Source organism: Enoplosus armatus, chromosome 18, assembly GCF_043641665.1.
Source record: "Enoplosus armatus isolate fEnoArm2 chromosome 18, fEnoArm2.hap1, whole genome shotgun sequence".
Taxonomy (NCBI): domain Eukaryota; kingdom Metazoa; phylum Chordata; class Actinopteri; order Centrarchiformes; family Enoplosidae; genus Enoplosus; species Enoplosus armatus.
In genome coordinates this window covers 10,415,040-10,437,033 of record NC_092197.1, presented here as the reverse complement: position 1 = coordinate 10,437,033, position 21,994 = coordinate 10,415,040, and the positions used below count along the sequence as shown (strand labels likewise).

Here is a 21,994-nt window from a genome sequence, read left to right as displayed (position 1 = left end):
TATTCTGCTCTCCTTTCTGTGTATGAGTGATGTGAGAATATGTAATGTGTGTGTGTGTGTGTGTGTGTGTGTGTGTGTGTGTGTGTGTGTGTGTGTGTGAAAGAGAGAGAGGCTGTAGGTGGATTCAGATATACTCAGCTGTTCCCTCTGAAGTGAGCCGGTCATAGAAAGGGCCGGACAAATAGCACAGTGAGAGAGCAACTAAGTAACACCCTCCTCCCCCCTCTTTTCTCCCCCTCTTCTTTCTCTGTGTGTGTCTCCCAGGCTGTCAGTGTGGAGTAGTGCTGGAGGCTGCGGGGCGGCTGTGTGCTGTGGGAAGTTCCTGAGAGTGCAGAGTGGCAGTCCCTCACAGAGAGACACTTGTACAGAAAGAGGACTGGCGCTCTTTCACGGAAGGATATAAAACGCAGTCTCACACCTCACGCCTCTCTGCACGGGCGTGCTTGTTGTGGCAGGGATTTGAAGGAGGCGGGCGACTGGGGTTGGTGCTGGCGTGATGGTGGTGGTGTGGCTGCCTCAGGAGTGGGCCTGGCAGGCTGTTCTCCTGGTGACTGGACTGGCATCACTGAGCCGTGGCTCTCGTGGTGAGTACTGTGCTGGACACCAGCTCTTACTACTGTGCGTTTTCCACTATTCTGCTTCCTTTTTTATGTTTTAAGTCATTGCGAGGCTGATGAGGCCTTCATATGATTGTTTTTAGTTTGTCACTCTTTGGCTGACCTGTAATATAAAGCTGCATGAAGCAAACTGAAAGATATAATTTGGTTTTTAAATTGTGCATATTTTCTTCTTAGGTATCTATATTTGTGCTTTGGGGTGTAGAGACGGTAAATGCACTTTATTTTCCTTCAGAAGCATGTTTTCACACATTTGCGGTTGCAGGTCGATCGTGCTAGGTGTGAGGTTATCCGTCTATTTTTTACCCTGTGGTATTTATGATGAGCAAAAGCTATTATGATCTCCACAGGGGCTACCATGAGAACGAGTGTGCATTTATCTGCCCCGTCCTTTCCTTCTCTCTCTTCCCAACCGCCCACCCCCTCTTCATGTTTTGAATTGTTTGAAGATGGACAGCCAGTTGTCTTTTACAATGAATGCCAACAGTGTCACCGTGCCCCGTAAGGTTGTGACAGACGGGGAGGGTCGACAAGTTCCCAGCCTCAAGAAGATGACACTTGTGCATTTGTTCTGTTTCTGATCACAGAAAGGAGAGAGACATTGTTGGTCAATAGCATTAATATAAGTATGGTTTGGGATTTTCCTGTCTTTAATGTACGCACATAAAAACTCTAATTTAACCCTTTCTTTAAACTCACAGTATGTAATTTCTGCCACAAGGGGTCTCTCAATCAAAACAATAACAAAAGTCTTAGTTTGATGACGCCGTGAAGTAGCGTGGCATCATGGGAGTTGTTGTCGTCTTTGTTAAACAACCACCATTGCAGAGAAAACTCGACCTGACATGACTCAGGCTGAAATCATGTTCGCGGACGAGGGAATGTATTTAAGTTTTATTCACTTTGTTATTTCATTAACGTAAAGTTGCTAAATTACCTACAGACAAGTGAACTGCCAATTTGGAGCCATTTGAAGACGTCACCATGGCAGGAAATTGTAATTTCATAGATGAAATGATTAATTGATCAATAGAAAAAAATGAATCCACAGATGAATTTATAAAATAATCAGTAGTTGCAGCCCTGCTTTTAATGGTTTATGCAGATATCAAGCTTAACCTTTGCAGAAATACTCAGTTGTCAAACACTTATTAAGAACACAGTTGGGTGTCAGGCTGTAAAGCCAGCCTCTTGGTGCACACACACACACACACACATACACACACACACACACACACACACACACACACACACACACACACACACACACACACACACACACACACACAGCACAGTATTAGTAAATATTGCCATTAAGAGATGGTCTGGAAAATGTCACCATATGAGTCTTTGCTGCAACTGTATTTCCCTTAAATGATAGATGATGTGTCAGTTCTTTAATTTAGTGACCTATTTATGCTCTCCTGGTGCTGCCATCGCCTCTTATTGGCTGCTTGGATGCTTTAGTTAAAGTGTACTCATAGTATATGATACCTAGTGTATACATATGTATTTATGTATGTATGTGCTTGTAGTACTCATTTGATGTAGATTTGTCAGGGTGTTGGTGTTTCTTTCCTCATACAGTATAAATGTAAAATATCTCACACCAAAGCTGTAATAGCATTGTCAGTTGTCAGCATTCAAAATAAATAAATAAACAGGAATAATAAGCAGGTGATGTAATTGTAATAAAATATAAATATATAAATATAATCAAATTCCCATTGCAACACAAAGAGGGTTTTGATTTGAACCCTGGTACAAAGAGAGAGCTTTACTGAAAGTGTGTCAAAAATAAAGACCAGCTGTAAAATCCCATACTGACTGAGCGATTCAGAGCTAGCTGTAACTTTCGCAGTTGGTCACGAAATACCTCAGCTGCTGATGAATGTTTCTTCAGAGAATTTCCTTTTATTCTTGTCTGTCCAGACTGAGCAAAGTGTTTAACCTCTCATCCAATATTAGTCAAGCAAGTTTGAGGGTCAGTAGCCACATAAATATAAAGGGTAGATGTGGGAAGAGTAGCATTGATTCTCATTTTTCCAGCCGTCTGGCTATAAATTGACTGGAGGCAAAGTTTCTGCCTTTTCCCATCAGTGCAGACTGACAAATACTAGGTGAAATGAAGCTGCTGGAAAGATTCCATACTAAAGCTCTTTCTGCAGTGTTGGGCTTCCTCAGTTTTACTCCTTCTGTCCACTTTCTTTCACCAATACTTGAGCCACCAGTTGCTTTTTCAGTTTCCTCTGTGATCTGATCTTTTTAAAGGTCTCCCAAATGAGTAAAACATGTGGGAGGTTGCCCATAAATCTAAGTAGCATGGTCAATTTGCCACCTGTTTCTATAGGCTGGTGAGGTTCACAGAGAGTAGATGAGCTCTAGCCTCATTCTTCCTGTGGCAATGCATTGGAAATACGAAGAATTCAGTGTGACGATAATACCTTTTTTTTCTTTTTATGATGGTTACATTTTTTTAAATTATATTGGTTTTGGCTCATTTCCTCCATCCACATTTTGGTTTTGCCATGAAAAGCCAATGTGTCTGCTAATACCACTACCAGTCAAAGAGAAACACTCATTCACAGTGATCCATCACCTTTAACACTGATATCCACTTCAGATGTACAAAACCTTCTCTATATTGAGAAGGTGAGATGCCAAGAGAGACACTGTCACACAAACTGATTCAACATTTTTATAAGTACTATAAATAAATCAATCTCAGCCCATGACTAAAAAATATAGAAGGCCAACAAGTTCACTTTACACTACTAAAGCCACCCTCTGACATGTAGAGTATAATCGACAGGATTCTGTGTTTTCATTCACAGAGATCTTAAAATATCTGAAAATGTCAGTGTGTCTCTGTAGGAGTGTGTCTCTGAATGAGCATCCAGAGGGTGTATTAGTTTTGTCTTCATCAACAACCATTTGTTGTACTTCAGTTTCATGAGTGTGCAGGCGTTTAAACCGTTTTTGATGAGGAGTAATTACAAAACGTTCTCGTTGTAATTTAGGAGAGGGGAAAACAGGATAATTGTGATTATATTTGTACTTTAAATAGAAGTACATGATTTCATTGAGAACATGTTTATTAGAATTACAGTAATGTAATTGAGATAGTTTATGAGAGACTGAGCTTCAAGTGTTCAGCCTCCATGACATTAAAAGGAGGTGGGGGCCTTTTTAGGGGTCCTCATAGAAACAGCTTATGTGACTAACACTGTTGACAAAATAATCAGCTTGAACCGTATTATTATAAGTGCATGAAATCTAACCGCGTATACAAAGAGTTTCCTCAACATTTTGCAAAGATACAGTTTGCAGAAAGTGTTATACAGCATATACTATACTTAGCGCTCTTTGGAAGACGTCTGTGTGGAGCAGAGGGTTGTGGAATAAGGTCAGAGTGTAGTGTGGTGCAGTGGTCCAGAAGTACAAAACAGCAGCAGTTGGTCCTCGGCAGGACCGGGCTCCTCCAGCCTTCTGTGCGCTGCTTCCTGTCAGGATGTGGATACAGTTCCCCCACACAGAATTTGATCCCCAGGCAGATGTGCTGCTCCAGCGGTCAGGCATGGGAGCATATACTGTGTGTGTCTGTGTTTATGCGTATTTGTGTAACAGTTTTTCGTGTGCACCACATGAGTATATCTGCCTTGTGAGATTTGGAAGCTTAGGACTACTTTTTGTGAGTTCAGGGAGTACTCAAGGGACTACTAGAGTGCAAACGTCCTCCATTTTCCCAACGCATGAACACAGAATAATACTGTAGTTGTTATTAACGTAGTTCATGTATTGTTTGAAATTCAAGATTTAATAAAAGGAAGAACCTAACAATTCAATCCGTGGGTCAGGTGAAATTGGTTCATTAATTTTAAGCTTATCTGCTTTGAAGTTTTTATGGAGACCTTGAACAACCTTGAGTAAAAACAGAAGCTTCACTTTTTTGGCAGAGGTAATATTATGGGGTAAAATGACATAATGTGGTTGCTCTATGGCTGTAGTCTCTCAATATGTCTGTAATGGAGCCCAGCATTAGTCAGTGGCTTGTGGCTTTTTCCAGTAAGTCCAAACCACATGGATAGATAGACGAGCAGTGAGATGAATTGATGGGTGTTGTGGATAGACAATGTTAAAAAAATATTTTTAACTTCAAAGGAGTATGACTAAATAAGAGAAGATAGGATTGAGATGGTGTGTAGGGAGGACTGCCACACACATACACACTGTGGTCAATATAAAAGCCTTGGTTCCACAACATGCCAACATCTACACCTGTTCTGTGTCTATCAGTGTGTGTGTGTGTGTATTTGTGTGAGTTTTTGTGTGTGTGTGTGTGTGTGTGTGCATGTGTCATGTTTTAAAGTTGCAGCAAATTGTCCAGCTCTGCATGCGTTCTCTATGGCTGCAGTGTAGTAAAACATTCAGCATGTGTGTATTATTTTATTTAACATAATTTTCATTTTTATTGTTGGGATCAAGTACTGCATTATTTGAAAACAAGGGAAAGAAAAATATTCACACAATTATATACAGATTCACAAAGACATCAAATGTGTATATATATACTTGATATATATATATATACACATACAAGAAAGGGAAAAGATGAGTGTGAATGTGGATATAAGTTCCAGTGATCTAATCTAATCAAGTCAATTTCTCTGATAAATGCATGCTGTTTTTTTTGTTTCCCATAATATGGTTCTGAGATGGTTCTCATGAGTGGGACATGAGTATGGTTCTTACCATTCATAGATCATTCATAGATTCATATATTAAGATTTTCTGTGTGTGTGTGTCTGTCTCTCCCTGCCCTTGGCTTTTATTAGAATATAGCAGAAGTCAGTTTGTCAGTTTGTCTGTGTGTGTGTGTGTGTGTGTGTGTGTGTGTCTGCTGTGTTCGCGCCTTTCTGTGTTTGAGTATTTTGTTGTGGATATAGCAGCTCTCTGCTGTATTCACACCCCTGTGGAAAATTTTCTCTGTGCTACTATTGTGAATCCCTGACAGTTTATCCGAAGGTGGGGTTGGGGTACATTATGTCTACGGCAGACAGGCCCCCCCCCCTTAAATTTGTTGTGGCATTATTGCTGCGGGTGGTGGGAGCCTCAAAGTGACCATCACATTCCTTCACAGAGGCAGTCTGGTCACGGCCGGTAAACACAGAACAGGTTGCTGGAAGCTGTGCGGCGGAAATAGATGATCTGATGTGGGCGTATCAGCAGAGAAGGAGGAGAGAGTGTGGAATGTGCTCCTCAGACACGTTCTTGTGTGCGTGTGCAATTCGTGCACATGTGTGAGTGTCTCGTGTAGCAGACGCCTTTGAAGCCTGTAGGGGGTTAAGAGGGATGAGTGTGCGGTGGTAGGGTGGAGGAAGATGTATGGCCCCTTTGCAGGTTGGTTGTGACCTCCTCGGGGTCAGAGTGCACTCTGGAGACACTGGGGAAGATGTCTCCTTTTGAGGAGGTGATTTATCATGGCCACCTGGAGTAACTTATCTCCCTTTTCTCTCATGTCCTCCTCTCTGCTTGTGATGAACAGTCTGTGTGAAGCTCTCAGCTCGCAGATTAAATGGTTATAGTGCTGTGAAGTCGGCTCTTCTGAAACAACCCTGCTAATTGGAACACTTTATGTAGAGTTTTTTTTTTTCATTTTCCTAGACATGAAATTCTGTCAGCATTTCTCTCCTAACTTATTACTGTTAATAGCCGTTATTCTGTTCTGTATTGATTTCCAGTTATGTCTTGATGGAAAAACAAAACCCAATATTATAACAGCGTATTTATTGATTGCCAGTGTCTGTCTGGATTACAACTTCAGTTGCATGTGAGGGTCACATCACACACTTCTATCTCCAGTGCACAGAAGAAATCCAGAGTAGCTGTGGACAATATACAATATGAATATTTATCAGGAGTTAAATTTAGAGATTAATAGAGGACTTTCTACCTACTATGTACTTATGTAGTCAAATTAATTATTGTTTTTCAATTTCAATAAATGCTCCCACAGTGCACAACATCATACACTCACATAAGATACAAATGAAAGGAACAAATTGGCTTTAGTTTTCAATTTCAAATATAGCACTTTCTTTGAAATGCCCAACTTCTGACTCATCACTCAACTCTGATACAAAAAGCCATTCTCGAAGAAACATAGAAACATGTTCAAGGGAAAACTTTGAAACATTTAACATACTTAATGCAAGAGCAGTTTTATTACATTCTAACTTTTCTACTTTTGCTGTTGCTTTTGTGTCCTACTTGTAACCATACACTTTAAGACCCAGCAACTGTGAAAGCCTCGTCATTATGACCTCATCATTATGCAAGATAATCATTAACCATGAAATGATTTTCAATGAGTCAACAATCTTTTTTCTATTAATTACTAATGTCTTGCCAATGCTGTAGCCTCCTGCGCTTTATTTGAAACAGAGTAGGGGATTGGTGTCTTAAATAAAAAATCTAATTAAATTCAAATTTTGATATTTATTATTAGTGGCGATAATCATCTGCTATATTTTTCTTTTTGCAGTAGTGCGTGATACTGTCTGACATACTTTTGCAGCGCAAAGATGTGTGAAAAAAGCAGTGTATTATTCCCTTACTCACAATTACTGTCTGAAAGATCTCGATGAAACAATAAGTGAAACACAACCTCAGACATAGACAGACGTAGAACGAGGAGCTAAGAATAGGTAACTAAGGTATTAGATATTAGATGCAGCATAATAATAATAATAATCAGCTGGATAAACATCTGGACCTGGTGTGGGAATTTCAATGTTAGTTTAGTTCCCAGTTGGTATGTGTCATTAATATCATCATAGGAATGACACAGTCCACAGTAATGTTATCTCTCTGTTGCAGAAAACTTGACTGTTAAGTTAGGAGGGAGGACGTGTCACAGGCCGCACTTCATGTGTTCATCCACAGCCAGCAAAAATGAAAAGAGATGACCAACACATGATGAGATGAACACAGATGAACTGTCGTCACTAATGCAGATACATTTGGAAAAGCCCAAAGATGCAGTTATCCACTGATGATGATGAGCTGTCACTGAAGCTTCTCCAGCTGGAGTAATTCACTATATGTAACTTCTAATTGCTTCAAATGTGTGTGTGTGTGTGTGTGTGTGTGTGTGTGTGTGTGTGTGTGTTTGTGTGTACTACATTGACTTCTAAGTGTGTATGTGTGTGTGTCTAGTTTGAGGAACAGCCTGTGGAATGTGCGGGGGATGCAGATCAGATTTCGGGGTGACCTTGAGTGTGCCCCGTAGCTGACACAGCAAGTCTGTTTGTAGTGTGTGTGTGTGTGTGTGTGTGTGTGTGTGTGTGTGTGTGTGTGTGTTTGTTGTGCGTAAGACAGAGACAAAAAGAAAATGAAGTGTCTGCAATTATGTGCTAACATGTGCGAGAAACAATGGACTAGTGTGGTGTATTATTAATAATAATAAGTATTAAGTTCTGAGTTCTGAGTCTAGTTGCTTGCAGGGCATCTTCTGAATTTTAGAAACTAATCAAATTTGGCGATTTTATACATTGGATGATTTTTTCTCTTTTTTTGTAGTGTTTTAGTGAAGGAATAGAAGCTCTTTGTTAGTGGCACTTGTACCAAGCGCAACAAAGATGGCCTCTCCCCTAAGACTCCTGCTGGCTTTACATCCAATAGCCTCTTTAATAGTCTGTGGAACACACAGTGACTCTGTAGTAAACCGGCTCTTATATACCCCCCCCCCCCCCCACACACACACACACACAAACCCCTCTTCGACAACAAGACAGCCTTATGCTACCTAAAGATTTAGAGAAATGACTACGTACTGTACATTTACTGTGTACATTATGGCATCTTCTGCTAACTTAAACATAAGTCCCTTATGTCAATGCTAGGTGGAAGTTGTTGTGCAACCAAATACTGTATGTGCTGCCACTTTTTCATACTGCATGTTAAACTGTGCATTGCATGGTTTAAAAGTTAACAAAAAAGAAATAAGACAAATACATTTTTGCATTATTTGCTTTATTTTGTCTATATATTGCTGCATCCCAAATTATGATGTTTGTAACACTGCTTCCTGCTGTGAATTTCTAAGGCAGTACTGACTGATTTTAGCTTCACAGGTCAGCTCTTGATCATCAAAGTTTTAGTGTGACATCTCTTCAAGGCTGTAGATTTACACCCTACGTTTGCTTTTCACTCCAAAGCAGGATTCTCCTTCCCTGACGCCAGCCTTCCTGTACCATTTCTCTCAGCAGTGACCTGCCACTGTCTCTTTTTTGCTCACTTACTGCCTTTTCATGAAACTTTCCTGTCTTGTGTTTTCTTTTTTGAAGGCCACTGTGAGGGAGGATCAGAACACCTCCACAAACTTCCCCTCTGACAGAAACAGTAACACAGATTAGGTTGGAAGGACACAGAGTACCACTTAAAGAACCGCCAGTGTGTTTACACCACACTTAGCCTTTTCATCACGTCGTCCTCTGCAGGATTACTCCCTTTTTATGTATATATATACATATATATTATGTCCCTTTTTCAATGGCTGGTTGGCTTTCAGGCTGTTGCTCTGCATAGATCTACTCACACCTGTTACAATGAAACCCGTCCACAGTGTAAGGAAGCAATTTTATTTTATGGATGGATGGATCTAGTGATGTACACCTGTGATGTCTTGATGTCTCGGCTTTCATGGTTTATAGCTGCTGACTAACTCAGGATTTTCAATGAAAACAAATGACTTGATCTTACTATTCTCGGAAATCTACAATTGTATAATATAAATATTATAATGAAGAAAGGAGTAGAGGAGATAAAGAGAGTGAGAGGAAGACATCCATCTCGTGTGGCACAACACTGTTCAGCTCTCTGACCACAGACGTCTTCAGGGACGAGCTGCTGTCTGAACTGGTTTTATTCTCTGCTGATGAACATGTGCACCTTCAGTTACTTGATAGTAAGGATAAAAAAAAGGTTGCACATTTAACACGTTTACCAGTAGGTGTATATATAATATTTAACATGTATTTGTCTACACATTTGACCGTGAACATTATTAATGTACTACAAATGAACAGTGGAATATTCCTATAATGAAATAATTAAATGCTAAATCAGTGGTTATTAATTATTTTGGGATATTAGCTCATGCGTTTATGTTTTAAAATTCACATTGCTGTTGGCACCTACTTAAAAACACTGGCTTCTAAATTAAAGATACCTGCTTGGGTACACGTGATTTGATCAGCTGCAGCTGCATCAGATTTTTACAATCACATGAAATACATTTATTAAATATGAGTGAAAACAGTGTGATCACAAGTATTATATTTATTTTCCACTTTGGCTTGTTTGTTGATTTATTTTACTGCTGTAAAATGAAAGACTGAGAAACTAATTATAAAACTTAATGTTGGTTATTTTCAGCCTGAAATGCCTTTACATGTTTTCCTTATTAATCATCACTTAATGAAGAAGTTACGTGTACATATATGTGTACAGGTCAGTAAAGTTCCAGTTGGTAATGTTGGCTTTGCTCCAGGCTGATGGTCATTTACACAACTAAATAATAAAGACGGAATTCCCTTTTTGTTCAAAGCACGACCTTGGAGTGCTTCAGTGTTCAGCAGCAGCTGTGAAAGTTACCACTTTCAAGGATGAGCAAGTCCACAGCAATAATATTTATCCTACTCCCTGTTTTTGTGAATACAACTGTACTGTATTACGGCACTTGGCTTGACTCAATTGTGTATGTTTTGGTTCTGTAGATCACTGTAACTACTGTCTACTGGAAATGTTATTCCTCTTCTCAGAGGATAAAAACTAAATCATCCCATATATCTAGTACCACATACACTCATTTAGCAGCTTTTTTAGTAGTTTTGACAAATACAAATACAAATACACAGGCACTTGTAGGCACTCACACACACACAGCACACACAAAGACTTCTTTCTGGTGTGGTGGTGTTATTCTGGTTCCAGACTTCATGCAGGTACATTGAGTCCAGTCCAGAACAGCAGGGTTGCTTTCAGCAGCACATATTCACACTTTATGTGGATTGCATTGCCATGGTAATGGTGCCAAGGCAGGCAGAACTCTTGCTTTTTCTCTCTCTCTCTCTGTCGCTCTCTCTCTCTGTCTCTCTCTCTCTCTCTCTCTTTATAAGTATATATATATATATAATTCAAAACACCAATTGAAATGAGCAGAAATGGTGTTTGGACCCTTTGATTTATCCCATCTTTAATTTTCCTGAGGTATGTGTACTTAGGTTTTACTCCTCTGGCTCCAGCAAAGCCAGAGGAGTGTCCAGATGTTTTGGTCTGCCGCAGTGCTAAGTCCAGCTTCTCTCTCTCTCTCTCTCTCTCTCTTTGTGTACAGCCAACATGTTGGACACCATGCTGCTGAAGAATGGATGGAAGGGGGGATCGGAGCGAAGGGCGGAGGAGAGCAGCAGCGCAGCCACAGTTTCAGCTCAGAACATGCTTTGGTGTCACTGCTACCACCACTGCCCCGAAGACTCTGTCAACAACACTTGCCTGTACGGTGAAGCACACACAAAACGCACAGACATGCACACACACACAGACTATAAATACTTTATATCATAGCTATTAAAGGACAACGCAAGTAATTATCCAAAGTAATTACCCGAGAGACGTCTCATTACCTGATCAGACGTTCACAAATGTTTACTTGAGCTTCATTCTTTAATGAGATCCCTCAGGCCTCTTGAGACGCAGCTTATTAACACTTTCATTAGCCAACCCAGTTGCATTAGAGAGATTAATACTTGTGCATATGGCATGTGCTGTATGTTACAGAAATGTAGGCGCATATAATAAATATATGCATATTATATTATTATATTAATATTGATATTTGAGAGTCATTGTTGGATCTGATGGCTTGTTCTAAGGCTGCAACTAATTGCTTTCTTTTCATTATCACTTAATCTCTAAATTATATTTTGTTCACCCCAATGGTTTGTATATAACATCAGTTTGTGAGACCCCAAGGTTACATCTTCACATTGCTTCTTTTGCCTAACCAACAGTCCAAAACCCCAAAATATTCAATTTATAGTGATATGAAACAGAGAAAACCAGACCTCTGTAGCCCGCTCTTCATCACGGCTTGAGGTTAGCATCTCGAGGCTGCGTTAGCTGCTACTCGCATAACGCACCTGTATCTATACAGTCGAGTGAGTCGGATTGTAAAATGATTTACTCTCAGTTAGTATCAATGATGTATTTAGATTCAGTTAAACACTATTGAACTCCAACACCTATGATGATGATGATGAAGACACTGATGAAAAACACCCAGGCAATGTTCAGTTATATGATGATGTATGTGCATTTTGGTAGGACTGACGGTTACTGCTTCACCATGGTGGAGGAGGAGGAGGGGGGTCTGGCGGTACTCACTGCAGGTTGTTTGGGTCTTGCTGGCTCCGAGTTCCAATGCAGAGTAAGTCATCTGTGTGTGTGTGTGTGTGTATGTGTGTCCTTCTTCTTGAGCCATTGTTAAGCCTTTATGAGCTTTCCTTGACTCACTGCAGCTCTTTATGAGATCTATTTAAATCCGACTTGTCCAGTCCCACTATCTTTACACACAGTGGAAAAAAACCTTTGGTATATTGTAAAATGTTCTCATTAGGAATAACTGTGGCTGTAAATATTCTGCTACTCTTGTGTCTTCATTAGTGTAGAAATGCATGTGGCTTACGTGCATGTGTGTGTGTGTGTGTGTGTGTGTGTGTGTGTGTCTGACAGGACACGTGGAATGCACGATCGAGGAGAGCTCTCGAGTGTTGCACAGATCAGGACTACTGCAACAGAGACTTGCATCCTACTCTTCCTCCACTCGTGACATCAGGTAAAACACACACACACAAGCAGACACACCTCTTCTTCACACAGGTTTTCACACACTGAAATCCTGCCCCACTTTAAAGCGTGAGTGGCTTTTAGAATGGGCTCATTCAGGCCACACTGGGTGGTGATGGGTAGTGACAGTTTAAACTGTTACAAACCACAGTGTGGTGCTGGAGTGAAGTGGCACATGCTGGTCTGGGTGGGGGTGGGGGGGGGGGGGGGGTGGGGGGGGCAGGTGAAACAGAGCCTGCAGCCTTGGCTTGTTCTCTCACCCTCTAATGAAAAGGACAGCCTCTCCCCAGGGCCTGCTTAAGTTTCTTGCCTCGGGACGGATGTGAGATATCTGTCCATCTGTTACTCCGCAACACACCAACACACACACACACACACACATTCTTTCTCTCCCTCTCTCTCGCGCTCCCCATCTCTGTCACACAAACTTCGCTTTTCCACAGCCTCACACACTTCGTTTTGACCTTCAAGCAAACAGTGACTTGTCGAGTCAGTTGGAGAGAAAGAAGGGATAATTCCATTTTTTTCACAGTTTTGGCCGCCATTTCTGTCAGCTATGATAACACTGTACTCACCAAAGTCATCACTGAGAGCTGAGATCATGGCAACAGTCAGGCGGGGCACAGAAGAAGCTGTCAGGTGATCAGATGGGTTGTAAACAAGGCAACACTTTAGCTAAAATATCTTTATTTACAGGAAAATTGTGCACAACTAAGAGTAACTTGTATTGTCAATGTTAAACCAGGAAGTCAGTCTGTAAACTGTGAAGGATGTTTACAACGGAAGAATCCTTTTACTGTTCGCCTTTATCTTTTCTTCTCCTCCTTTACCTCTATGAGCTTGCAGGGAGCTCATAGGCCTTCGCTGTTCACGCAGTTTTTCTTTGTCCACTAGTCCGTCTTACTGTGTGTGTGTATCCCCTGTGCTCATGCGTCTTGTGTTTGTGTGTGTCTGATTGGCAGGAGTGCGGCAGAAAAGCTAGAGTCCCAGAGCTGCTTTAGGCCTCTGGGGGTTTTCTGTAGCGATGTCAGTGTGACAGCTGATCTGTGGGATTCAGGAAGAGGATGTGATCGATCACACGCTGTGAGGGGGGGGGGCTAGCGGGAGGAAGAGGGAAAAGGAGCTTGTCCCTGCCAATGAGAATTAGAAAGATGTTGGAGGAGATAACGATGAACAAATGACTGTCACCACCTTTTCATCAGACTTTCCATCTCACTTATTCACATTTAGAGGTGGAAAATAATAAAATAATAATATTAATACATCTTCCAATTTTTGTTTAGATTATGTTGACAGCAGTATCCAGTACATGGCTCTCTTCATCTCAATCACAGTCTGCAGCATCATCCTTGGTCTCATCCTCGTCTTTTGCTACTTCAGGTAAGAATCATGAAGACATCTCTTGCATGTATCAGCAAATTCACACTTCCTGATGTGCTGGCCGTAAAAACATTGCATCACCCTTCTGTGGCAGATATAAGCGCCAGGAGTCACGACCGCACTACAGCATCGATCTGGAGCAGGAGGAGACCTACATCCCCCCTGGGGAGTCCCTGAAGGACCTGATAGAGCATTCCCGCAGCATCGGGTCTGGCTCTGGGTCAGGACTCCCTCTACTGGTAAGAACAAATCAGTGCACATCTCCCTCAACATCTCATTTTAAGTGCCTTCTATTGCAGCACAACTAATGACAAAATGCAACAGGAAAGACAGTAATCACTTATTTAGATTGTAAATGATTGTAATGATGATGATCCAATTATTTATACTGATATTAAGAGGTTTTAAAAAAAGTGGTTTAAAAGGGAAATGGCATAATAAATCACACATTTTGTTACAATAACCTGTTGCCAGGTGCAGCGCACCATCGCCAAGCAGATTCAGATGATTAAACAGATTGGAAAAGGGCGATATGGAGAGGTCTGGATGGGCAAATGGAGAGGAGAGAGGGTGGCTGTTAAAGTCTTCTTCACCACTGAGGAAGAGAGCTGGTTCAGAGAGACTGAGATATATCAGACCTTCCTGATGAGACACGACAATATACTGGGTAAGGAAATAAAAAAAATGAAAATAAGGACTGAATTAAGTGTTGGTGTGTGTTCATGAAAATGTACCCAAATCATTTGTGTTATTTTCAATGTGATTGCACGTTTCTCATTCCTCTCAACCCTTCTTTTCAACCCCCAGGATTCATAGCAGCAGATATTAAAGGAACCGGCTCGTGGACTCAGCTCTACCTAATTACAGACTACCATGAGAATGGATCGTTGTACGACTACCTCAAGTCCAACACCTTAGACGTCAAGGCTCTGCTGAAACTGGCCTATTCCTCCATATCAGGCCTCTGTCACCTGCACACTGAGATCTACGGCACACAGGGCAAACCAGCCATCGCACACAGAGACCTGAAGAGTAAAAACATCTTGGTAAAGAAGAACGGATCCTGCTGTATAGCAGACCTTGGACTGGCTGTCAAGTTTAACAGGTACAACGTGCATGTTGGGCTTTTCAACACAGTTTAATGCAGTTTAGGAGAATCTCGGACATTTCCTGAAATATCTGTAATCCATTTCTGTTTCTCCTCTCTGTCTCAGTGACACCAATGAGGTGGATATCCCTCCCAACCTACGAGTTGGTACGAAGCGCTACATGCCGCCCGAAGTGTTGGACGAGACCGTGAACAGGAGCTACTTCCAGTCTTTTATAATGGCTGACATGTATAGCTTTGGCCTCATCGTTTGGGAGATGGCCCGACGTTGCATCTCTGGAGGTCAGGAACATTTTTATTTTATTTAAACTTGATCTGTACATGTCTAGATGTTTTCTTAATGATTCCCATATATATATATATATACATATATACATATATATATATATATATATATATATATATATATATGTTCTTCCTGAAGGCATTGTGGAGGAGTATCAGCTGCCCTATCATGACCTTGTGCCCACTGATCCTTCCTACGAGGACATGAGAGAAGTCGTCTGCATTAAGAAACAAAGACCTTCTTTTGCTAATCGCTGGAGCAGTGATGAGGTATTTAAATGACTTTCACTTTCTAACGTTGCATATTTTCAAAAGACTTAATATGTTGTGACTAATGGCTTTGTTAATGGTTAATAAATTATTAAGGACGTTTTTACAGAGCAGTAATAAGCCATTAAAAAGAACACCTGGGGTTACCAGGTTGGGAAAAAATCTATTTGGTTGGTATATATTCTCCTCCATCACATTTATAACTGCAGAGCAGGTGGCTTATTAGAAAGTGACTGAGTCATGAGATTCTCACATAATAAAAAGCCATCAGGTCTGTGGTTATAAATGGTAGTAAGTGGTTAATAAATTCATTTAAGTGGTCGAACTTCTGATTAATTAAAGAGCTAGATAAAAAAAAGACAAGTTATGCTGGAGGATACACATCTGCCAGAGGGATTTTTCACGACCTGCAAATTAAAATAATGGTTTGTAACTAATTATTAATCATTATTAATGCCATTTATCACAACTTACAAACCACTTATAAAAGGTTTTGTTGTATCCTTATATATGCACATGTGTCTCCAGTGTCTGCGACAGATGGGGAAACTGATGTCGGAGTGCTGGGCTCACAACCCGGCCTCTCGCCTCACAGCCCTGAGGGTGAAGAAGACCCTGGCAAAGATGTTAGAGTCCCAAGACATCAAACTGTGACAGAGAGTCAAGAGGGATGCTCTCATCACCAGAGACTTGTCACTGCCACTGGCACAGCGCCACTTACACTGGCCAATAAAAGAAAAGAAAAAGGGGGAAAAAGAGACTGTGAATGATAGGACAAAGGAAACTGACGGGGAGGGTGAGTGATAGAGATAATGGTCGACAGGGAGCCAGAAAAGAGGCAGAAGATTTATCATGACAGGGGAGATCTGCCCTCCCATTGTCTGAGCCACCTCTGCCTCAGACTGAGTGCTCAGGTTGTGCTTTCTGTGAAAGCTGAGTGGTTGTCGGGTCCAGACTGTCCATGTGGGCAGGCAGACGTGGACCCTTGCAGGAGAGGAGGACTTAAATCTCCTGTGATCAGTTCCGAACAGAGGAAGCTCCTGCTCTGCCCTTCTAAAGCCATATAGCAGCATTGTATGTGCAGTCTTTTGTACTGTCGCAGCTGCTTTCATGTTTCTTTTTTTTTTTTGACTCAGTCACTGTCAACTCCATCCATTGTGACTGTCATCCATCCAAAGAAATGTTTAATTCATGCTCAGTGACCTCATTGTCAATGACATTATTATTATTAATATTATTATTATTATTATTATTATTATTATTACAGAACAAAGCAGAGTAAGACTAAATTTATGAAAAAACATATGTCCAGCAGAAACAGATTTTTCTATATAGTATTTCTATGTCCATTTTATTTCAATATTAAAATAACGCCTCTGACAGAAAACACTTGTCGTTGATGAATTTGTGAATTTTGTTTGTCCTTCAGGCCTTCAGAGCTGAGACCGAGGCCTTGCTCTCCCTCGTTGTCTCTTCGATCTGCTCACAATTCATTTGTACATACTTGAGCTGACATCTATTGATAATAATTTCCTTATTGGATGTTAAAATGTGTTTTTGATGATTTATCTGTGTACAGAATATGTCCCGTCCACTCTACCACTATGGCATGTGCCTTATTTAATCTGTACATATGTGATCAATGAGAGTGGATAACATTCCCCAATAAAACGACTATGTGTCTTGAAGGCTTGTCTATTTATGTCAAACACTGCTGTAAGATTGATGTTATTAATCTCACAAAGTCCAACAAATAAGATCCTCGTGCTCCGTTTTCAATGTTGCATATAAATATAATTTATTATTAGTCTTAAAAATTCTTTCTTACACTTTGTACAATAACTTGACAGATGAAATGCAAGCAGTTGCGAGGAACATCATGAGTGCCAGAAACAGACAGGTTACATTCTCACTATACACAATAATAATCATGAAGCTGGAGAACAACTAGGGGATGCAAAAGGCTAGCCCACTGAGAATGTAAAGATTGTTTTGGAAAGATGCAAAGTTTGCATAGACGGCTTTACGAAAAACTGGGACAACTGCCATAAAAAAATTAAAAAAGATCAAGAACCAACCAAGACCACTTGAACAGTCACAAGTGCTGCTGCGTCAAAGGAATGTTGCATTTACGACGATCGCTAATTGTTATGCACAGAGTCAGCGTCTTCTTAACATTGATGGCTTCTGTCATTAATGTACAAACACAGAAGTCTGAGTTAAAATCTTCTCCAAAATCACACGATGAGTTCTGAACACAAGAAATGACACTTTTTTGAAGTGACGTGATATTTAGATGATCACACCTTCTGTATTAAATTTAACCTCACACACTGTATGTCAATTATTTGGTAAAAAGCAGTTTATTCAGTTGCATTGGTCCTACAAAAATATACTTATTTGATTCCCTCTTCTACAGTATCTACCTCTCCTCTCTGCCTGGTCTCGTTAATGTAGATGATATCATCTTGAACAACATACAAATCATCAGCATCAGTCATGAGTTTTATTCAGTTTGGGAAAATGGTCTTGATCACCTTCTATTATTTAAGGATAACAGACTGGTGTAATTTGCCAAATGACCTGATAATAAACATGCAAAAAAAAAAAGAAAAGAAAAGGAAGTAAGGAAAAATCATAACCAATGCAACTTATCAAAAAATATTTTATACTTAAAAAAAATCATGAAAAACAAGCACACATAATTGAAAAATCAATAATTATACATAACATGGATAAAAAGTATTAATAGTAGTTACGACAGCAACACTAAAACTGTAAAATGATTACATCATTGATTTCCATCTGTACATGTAAATGTGGCTGACAGGATGAGTCAGTACTGCGAGTGTCCACCAGGAGGTGCTATGATACAGTCAAACATAATGAAAGGAGAAACAAAAAATGTGAGGACACTGCTAAGTACTCCATAACAGGCAGCATCAAATACAAAAGAAGAAATGTATAAATAGGCATATTATTAAATACTATGTTATCACAGAACACATACTCATCCGTGGAGTTGCTATGGAAACTGATTTCGGAGAGTGAGAGATGCTTCCTGTGATCCAAGCATTGCTCCTTTTGATCCTTTGACCTCTGATAGTGTCTCACTACTCAGACTGTTGTCTATGGCAAGGGCATCGTCCACATATCCGCACAGTCCATCCAAATAACCGGACAGCTGTTTCCAAGGAAACTAGAGCCAAAAATATCAAGTCGTTGTACCAGAGAGAGAGAGGAACAGCCAGAGAGAAATGACTGGCAGAGATTCTTGTTTACCCTCCAAGTTTTTACACCCTTTGTTGCCAATGTTTAACTGGGTCATGGCTGAGTAGACCTAGCTGTTTCTATCGTTCTTACTTCTGAGCGCACACACACACACACACACACACACACACACACAAACACAGTATCTGAGAGTGTGTACGTGCTTTTGTCATTGTGATGCCAAATGACTCTCCTGCTTTTGGGCATCCCCCTCTCCTTATTTTATTTTCACGTCTTCTTCCTTCCTGGAGTGTCACATTCCCTGGTGGGTGGATGTCAGTGTTCAGTCATTGCAGGAACAAGGCTGTCATGGCGTCCCATCTCCTCCAGTACCTGGGCCAGGCGACTGAGGTTGCCATCAGGAAAATGCTGGGCCTCCCACAGGTCCAGGATCACTCCCGTAGGACTGGATTTGGTGGCAAAGTAGTTAAGATACCTGGATGAATGATTGTGACAAAAAAGAGAGGGATGGGTTAGGAAAAGATATGTAAATGGTGAACAGAGATGAATGACTTCACTTGAATTAGAAGACAGGACTTGGCTGGTGTGCTGACATGGTTTGAAAAACGATTTCAACATTTTTTTAGCTCCACCATCTGTACAGGTATCTTCTAACGCAAACATTTCAGTGTCTTTCTCCATTTTTTCCACGTGGTCAATAACCTTTCTCTTCAATAGGGAGATAACGCAGACATGACAGGAAACTGTGTGTGTAAGCATAAGCATTGATGTATATACCTACATGTGTCTGCAATATGAGAATCAATGATTATTTTCTTTTTATTAAAACTGGTTTTCCATTAAATGTACCGAGATTTTTTGAAGGGGCCAACCAGTTTAAAACTGACTTTTATCCGGATTTCATGGTTCCTGCTACAAGAAGGTGCTATTTTTTTGTAAATCAAGTTCTCTTGACAAGCACAGCACAGAAAAAAACTCTAATTTATATATAGTTAAGATAAAAGTGGGGAGAATATTCAAATGGTCTGATTACGACCCTTTAAGTAAGTAAAATAAACAGAACATTTGTGCTGAAAATTATATTTTTAATGGAAACTAATGAGCCCTATGGATACACTACTGTTCTGTATGTATCATCACTTGAATGAGAGGCTGGTTCAAGTCTCTCCCCTGCACTCTCCTTTCCTTCACGCCACACTCTGTCAGTGGTCTCGTCAATCTGCAGCTGCTGCCTGTGATAAGGCCGCCCTGCTGAGCCGGGACCTTATAAATGGACACACACTGTACCTCCATCACACACAAACACACACACACACACACACACGACTATCAAAGACACATGGGTGACGCTTTTTGAAAAGAGCAGCGTCATTCTATCTTTGTCTCTCTCTGTCTGTCTCAGTTCAGTCCGGCTCAATTAATCTCAGTTCAACAGATGCTTATCAAAATGAGTCACATTCCCACAGAACAATCAGAATCTACAGTTTTATTCCCCATGTGAAAAAGGATTTGGAAGCTAAAATTGCACATCCTTATTTTTAGAGAATAAAGAAATTGTGTATTTTTGCTCATTTCAAAGCCTGATGCCAGCCTGTTCCTGTGGCCAGACTGTGACCACTGAGGCCCTAAGTCTGAGTCACTGTTTCACTCCTTTTCTCTGTCAGGCAGCCTCTGTTCCTCCACCCACCTGTCAAGGTTAAGTTTGTGGGCCAACATCCTCCAGTCATTTCCCCTGGTCTGTGGAGCATCCAGACTGCCACACAACTTCTGTCGGATGGAGACGGGGATGCGGAAGGCATTGGGCCCCACCAGTGTGGTGATGTTACTGGCGGGGTCCAGCAGAGACGTGTCAATACTCTGGGAATCCTGCAGAGAAAGAGAGAGAGGGAGAGAGAGGTTGAAGAAGAGACACAGACTGTAGCAGTGGCATTTTTTCAGGGTGCAGGGTGCATGCACATAATTTAACATCATCTCAAAACGAAACATAATGTAGCTCAAATGGATTTGTAGCACACACACACTTTCCGGGTTGTATCAAAAGTGAAAATTATTAATTTTATTGCCATCCGTTTATTGATGCGAGCTGAGTGATTTTCAAATATATTGCATCTGGAGGATTAAATACTGCAGGTCTGGCTACAGAAACCAGAGCAAGGCCCAGAGACAAATGAGCCAAGGCCAGGCAGGGACACAGCTCTGCACTGCATGTACTGTAATTCATCTCATTACTGAGCACAAAGCCTGTGTGCTCCTCCATCCCTCAAGCTCTATTCTCCTGGCCAGATGGCCTTTGTGAAGCAAGTACAGCACGACTAGAGGGTGATTATTCCCCCTCTGCTCCACTCTGCTCTGCTTTGGCCTGTCATAGGCAGGACTGTATGAGGGCCGTGGGGTCGAGGCTCCCTGTCTTCCACCCTGTCAGTCTTTGTGAACATTGCAAAAAGAAGGAAGAGGACCTGGGAGAGAGGGTAAATTCATTCACGTATCTCTCATAACAGTGCGATAAGGAGTGCAAAGTGGTGGAGGAAATGCATTATCTCTGAATGCAAAATTCAGGTGGCAAGAGGGTTCAAAAGTTGCACTGATCTTGAAAGATTTTGGTGATGCATTGCTCATATCTAGACAAGGAGAATCATTATCATAGGGTGTTATGAAGTACAGTAAGTGGAAGACTTCAGACTACATTTAGGAAAGTATCGAGCCTACCTCTGACAGTGTGGTGTCCAGCTGAAAAATCTGTCCTTCTCCCTCTACTTGGCGCACACATATCTTACAGGCCAGGTCCACGGTGCTGGCAGAGAACCGCTCCAGGGTAAAGCAACAGTGGAGGTTCCTCTGTGAGCCGCTCCACACTTGCTGAAAGGAAAGCTCCTGCAGAGGGGGGAAGAAGGTAGAGGATTTACTCAGCTGTTCGAGATCATGTGAAACTGCTGAAAGTCCTTTTTTTCCGAAGTTTACCTGGTACTTGGCTAGTAGTTTGCTCTTCCACAACGCGTGGGGGACATCGTGGATGGAAAGTCTCAGGTTGTGGGTGCTGTCTTTAAAGCTGAGAGTCTTTGGTTCATCCAACAACTTTCCACCCATTTGCTTCTCCATCTGTAGGACTTCCTGAAAACACAAACACACACTTGTTTAGCATATGAAACCATGTGTGCGGACGTCAAAACAAATTTGTCTACTTTTGCGCTGTTGTAAA

At 41.0% G+C, this 21,994-nt stretch overlaps 2 protein-coding genes across 2 annotated transcripts in view; one reads left to right on the top strand and one right to left on the bottom strand.

Moving 5' to 3' along the window:
• The first annotated feature begins 496 nt into the window (after positions 1 to 496).
• On the top strand, positions 497 to 16,221 carry bmpr1bb (bone morphogenetic protein receptor, type IBb). The gene is made up of 11 exons (XM_070924307.1): positions 497 to 584; positions 11,014 to 11,173; positions 12,003 to 12,105; positions 12,411 to 12,513; positions 13,808 to 13,904; positions 13,999 to 14,143; positions 14,379 to 14,571; positions 14,712 to 15,009; positions 15,119 to 15,294; positions 15,437 to 15,567; positions 16,096 to 16,221. The coding sequence occupies exons 1-11, from the start codon at positions 497 to 499 to the stop codon at positions 16,219 to 16,221; spliced, it is 1,620 nt and encodes a 539-aa protein (XP_070780408.1).
• Positions 16,222 to 19,113: 2,892 nt separating this feature from the next.
• Positions 19,114 to 21,994, bottom strand: part of unc5cb (unc-5 netrin receptor Cb) — a 104,821-nt gene continuing 101,940 nt past the window's right edge. Inside the window, exons 14-17 of the mRNA XM_070924306.1 lie at positions 21,757 to 21,906; positions 21,505 to 21,669; positions 20,486 to 20,664; positions 19,114 to 19,273 (exon numbers count right to left, since the gene is read on the bottom strand). Of these exons, the coding sequence (XP_070780407.1) occupies positions 19,114 to 19,273; positions 20,486 to 20,664; positions 21,505 to 21,669; positions 21,757 to 21,906 (654 nt within the window). The remainder of the gene's footprint in view (positions 19,274 to 20,485; positions 20,665 to 21,504; positions 21,670 to 21,756; positions 21,907 to 21,994) is intronic.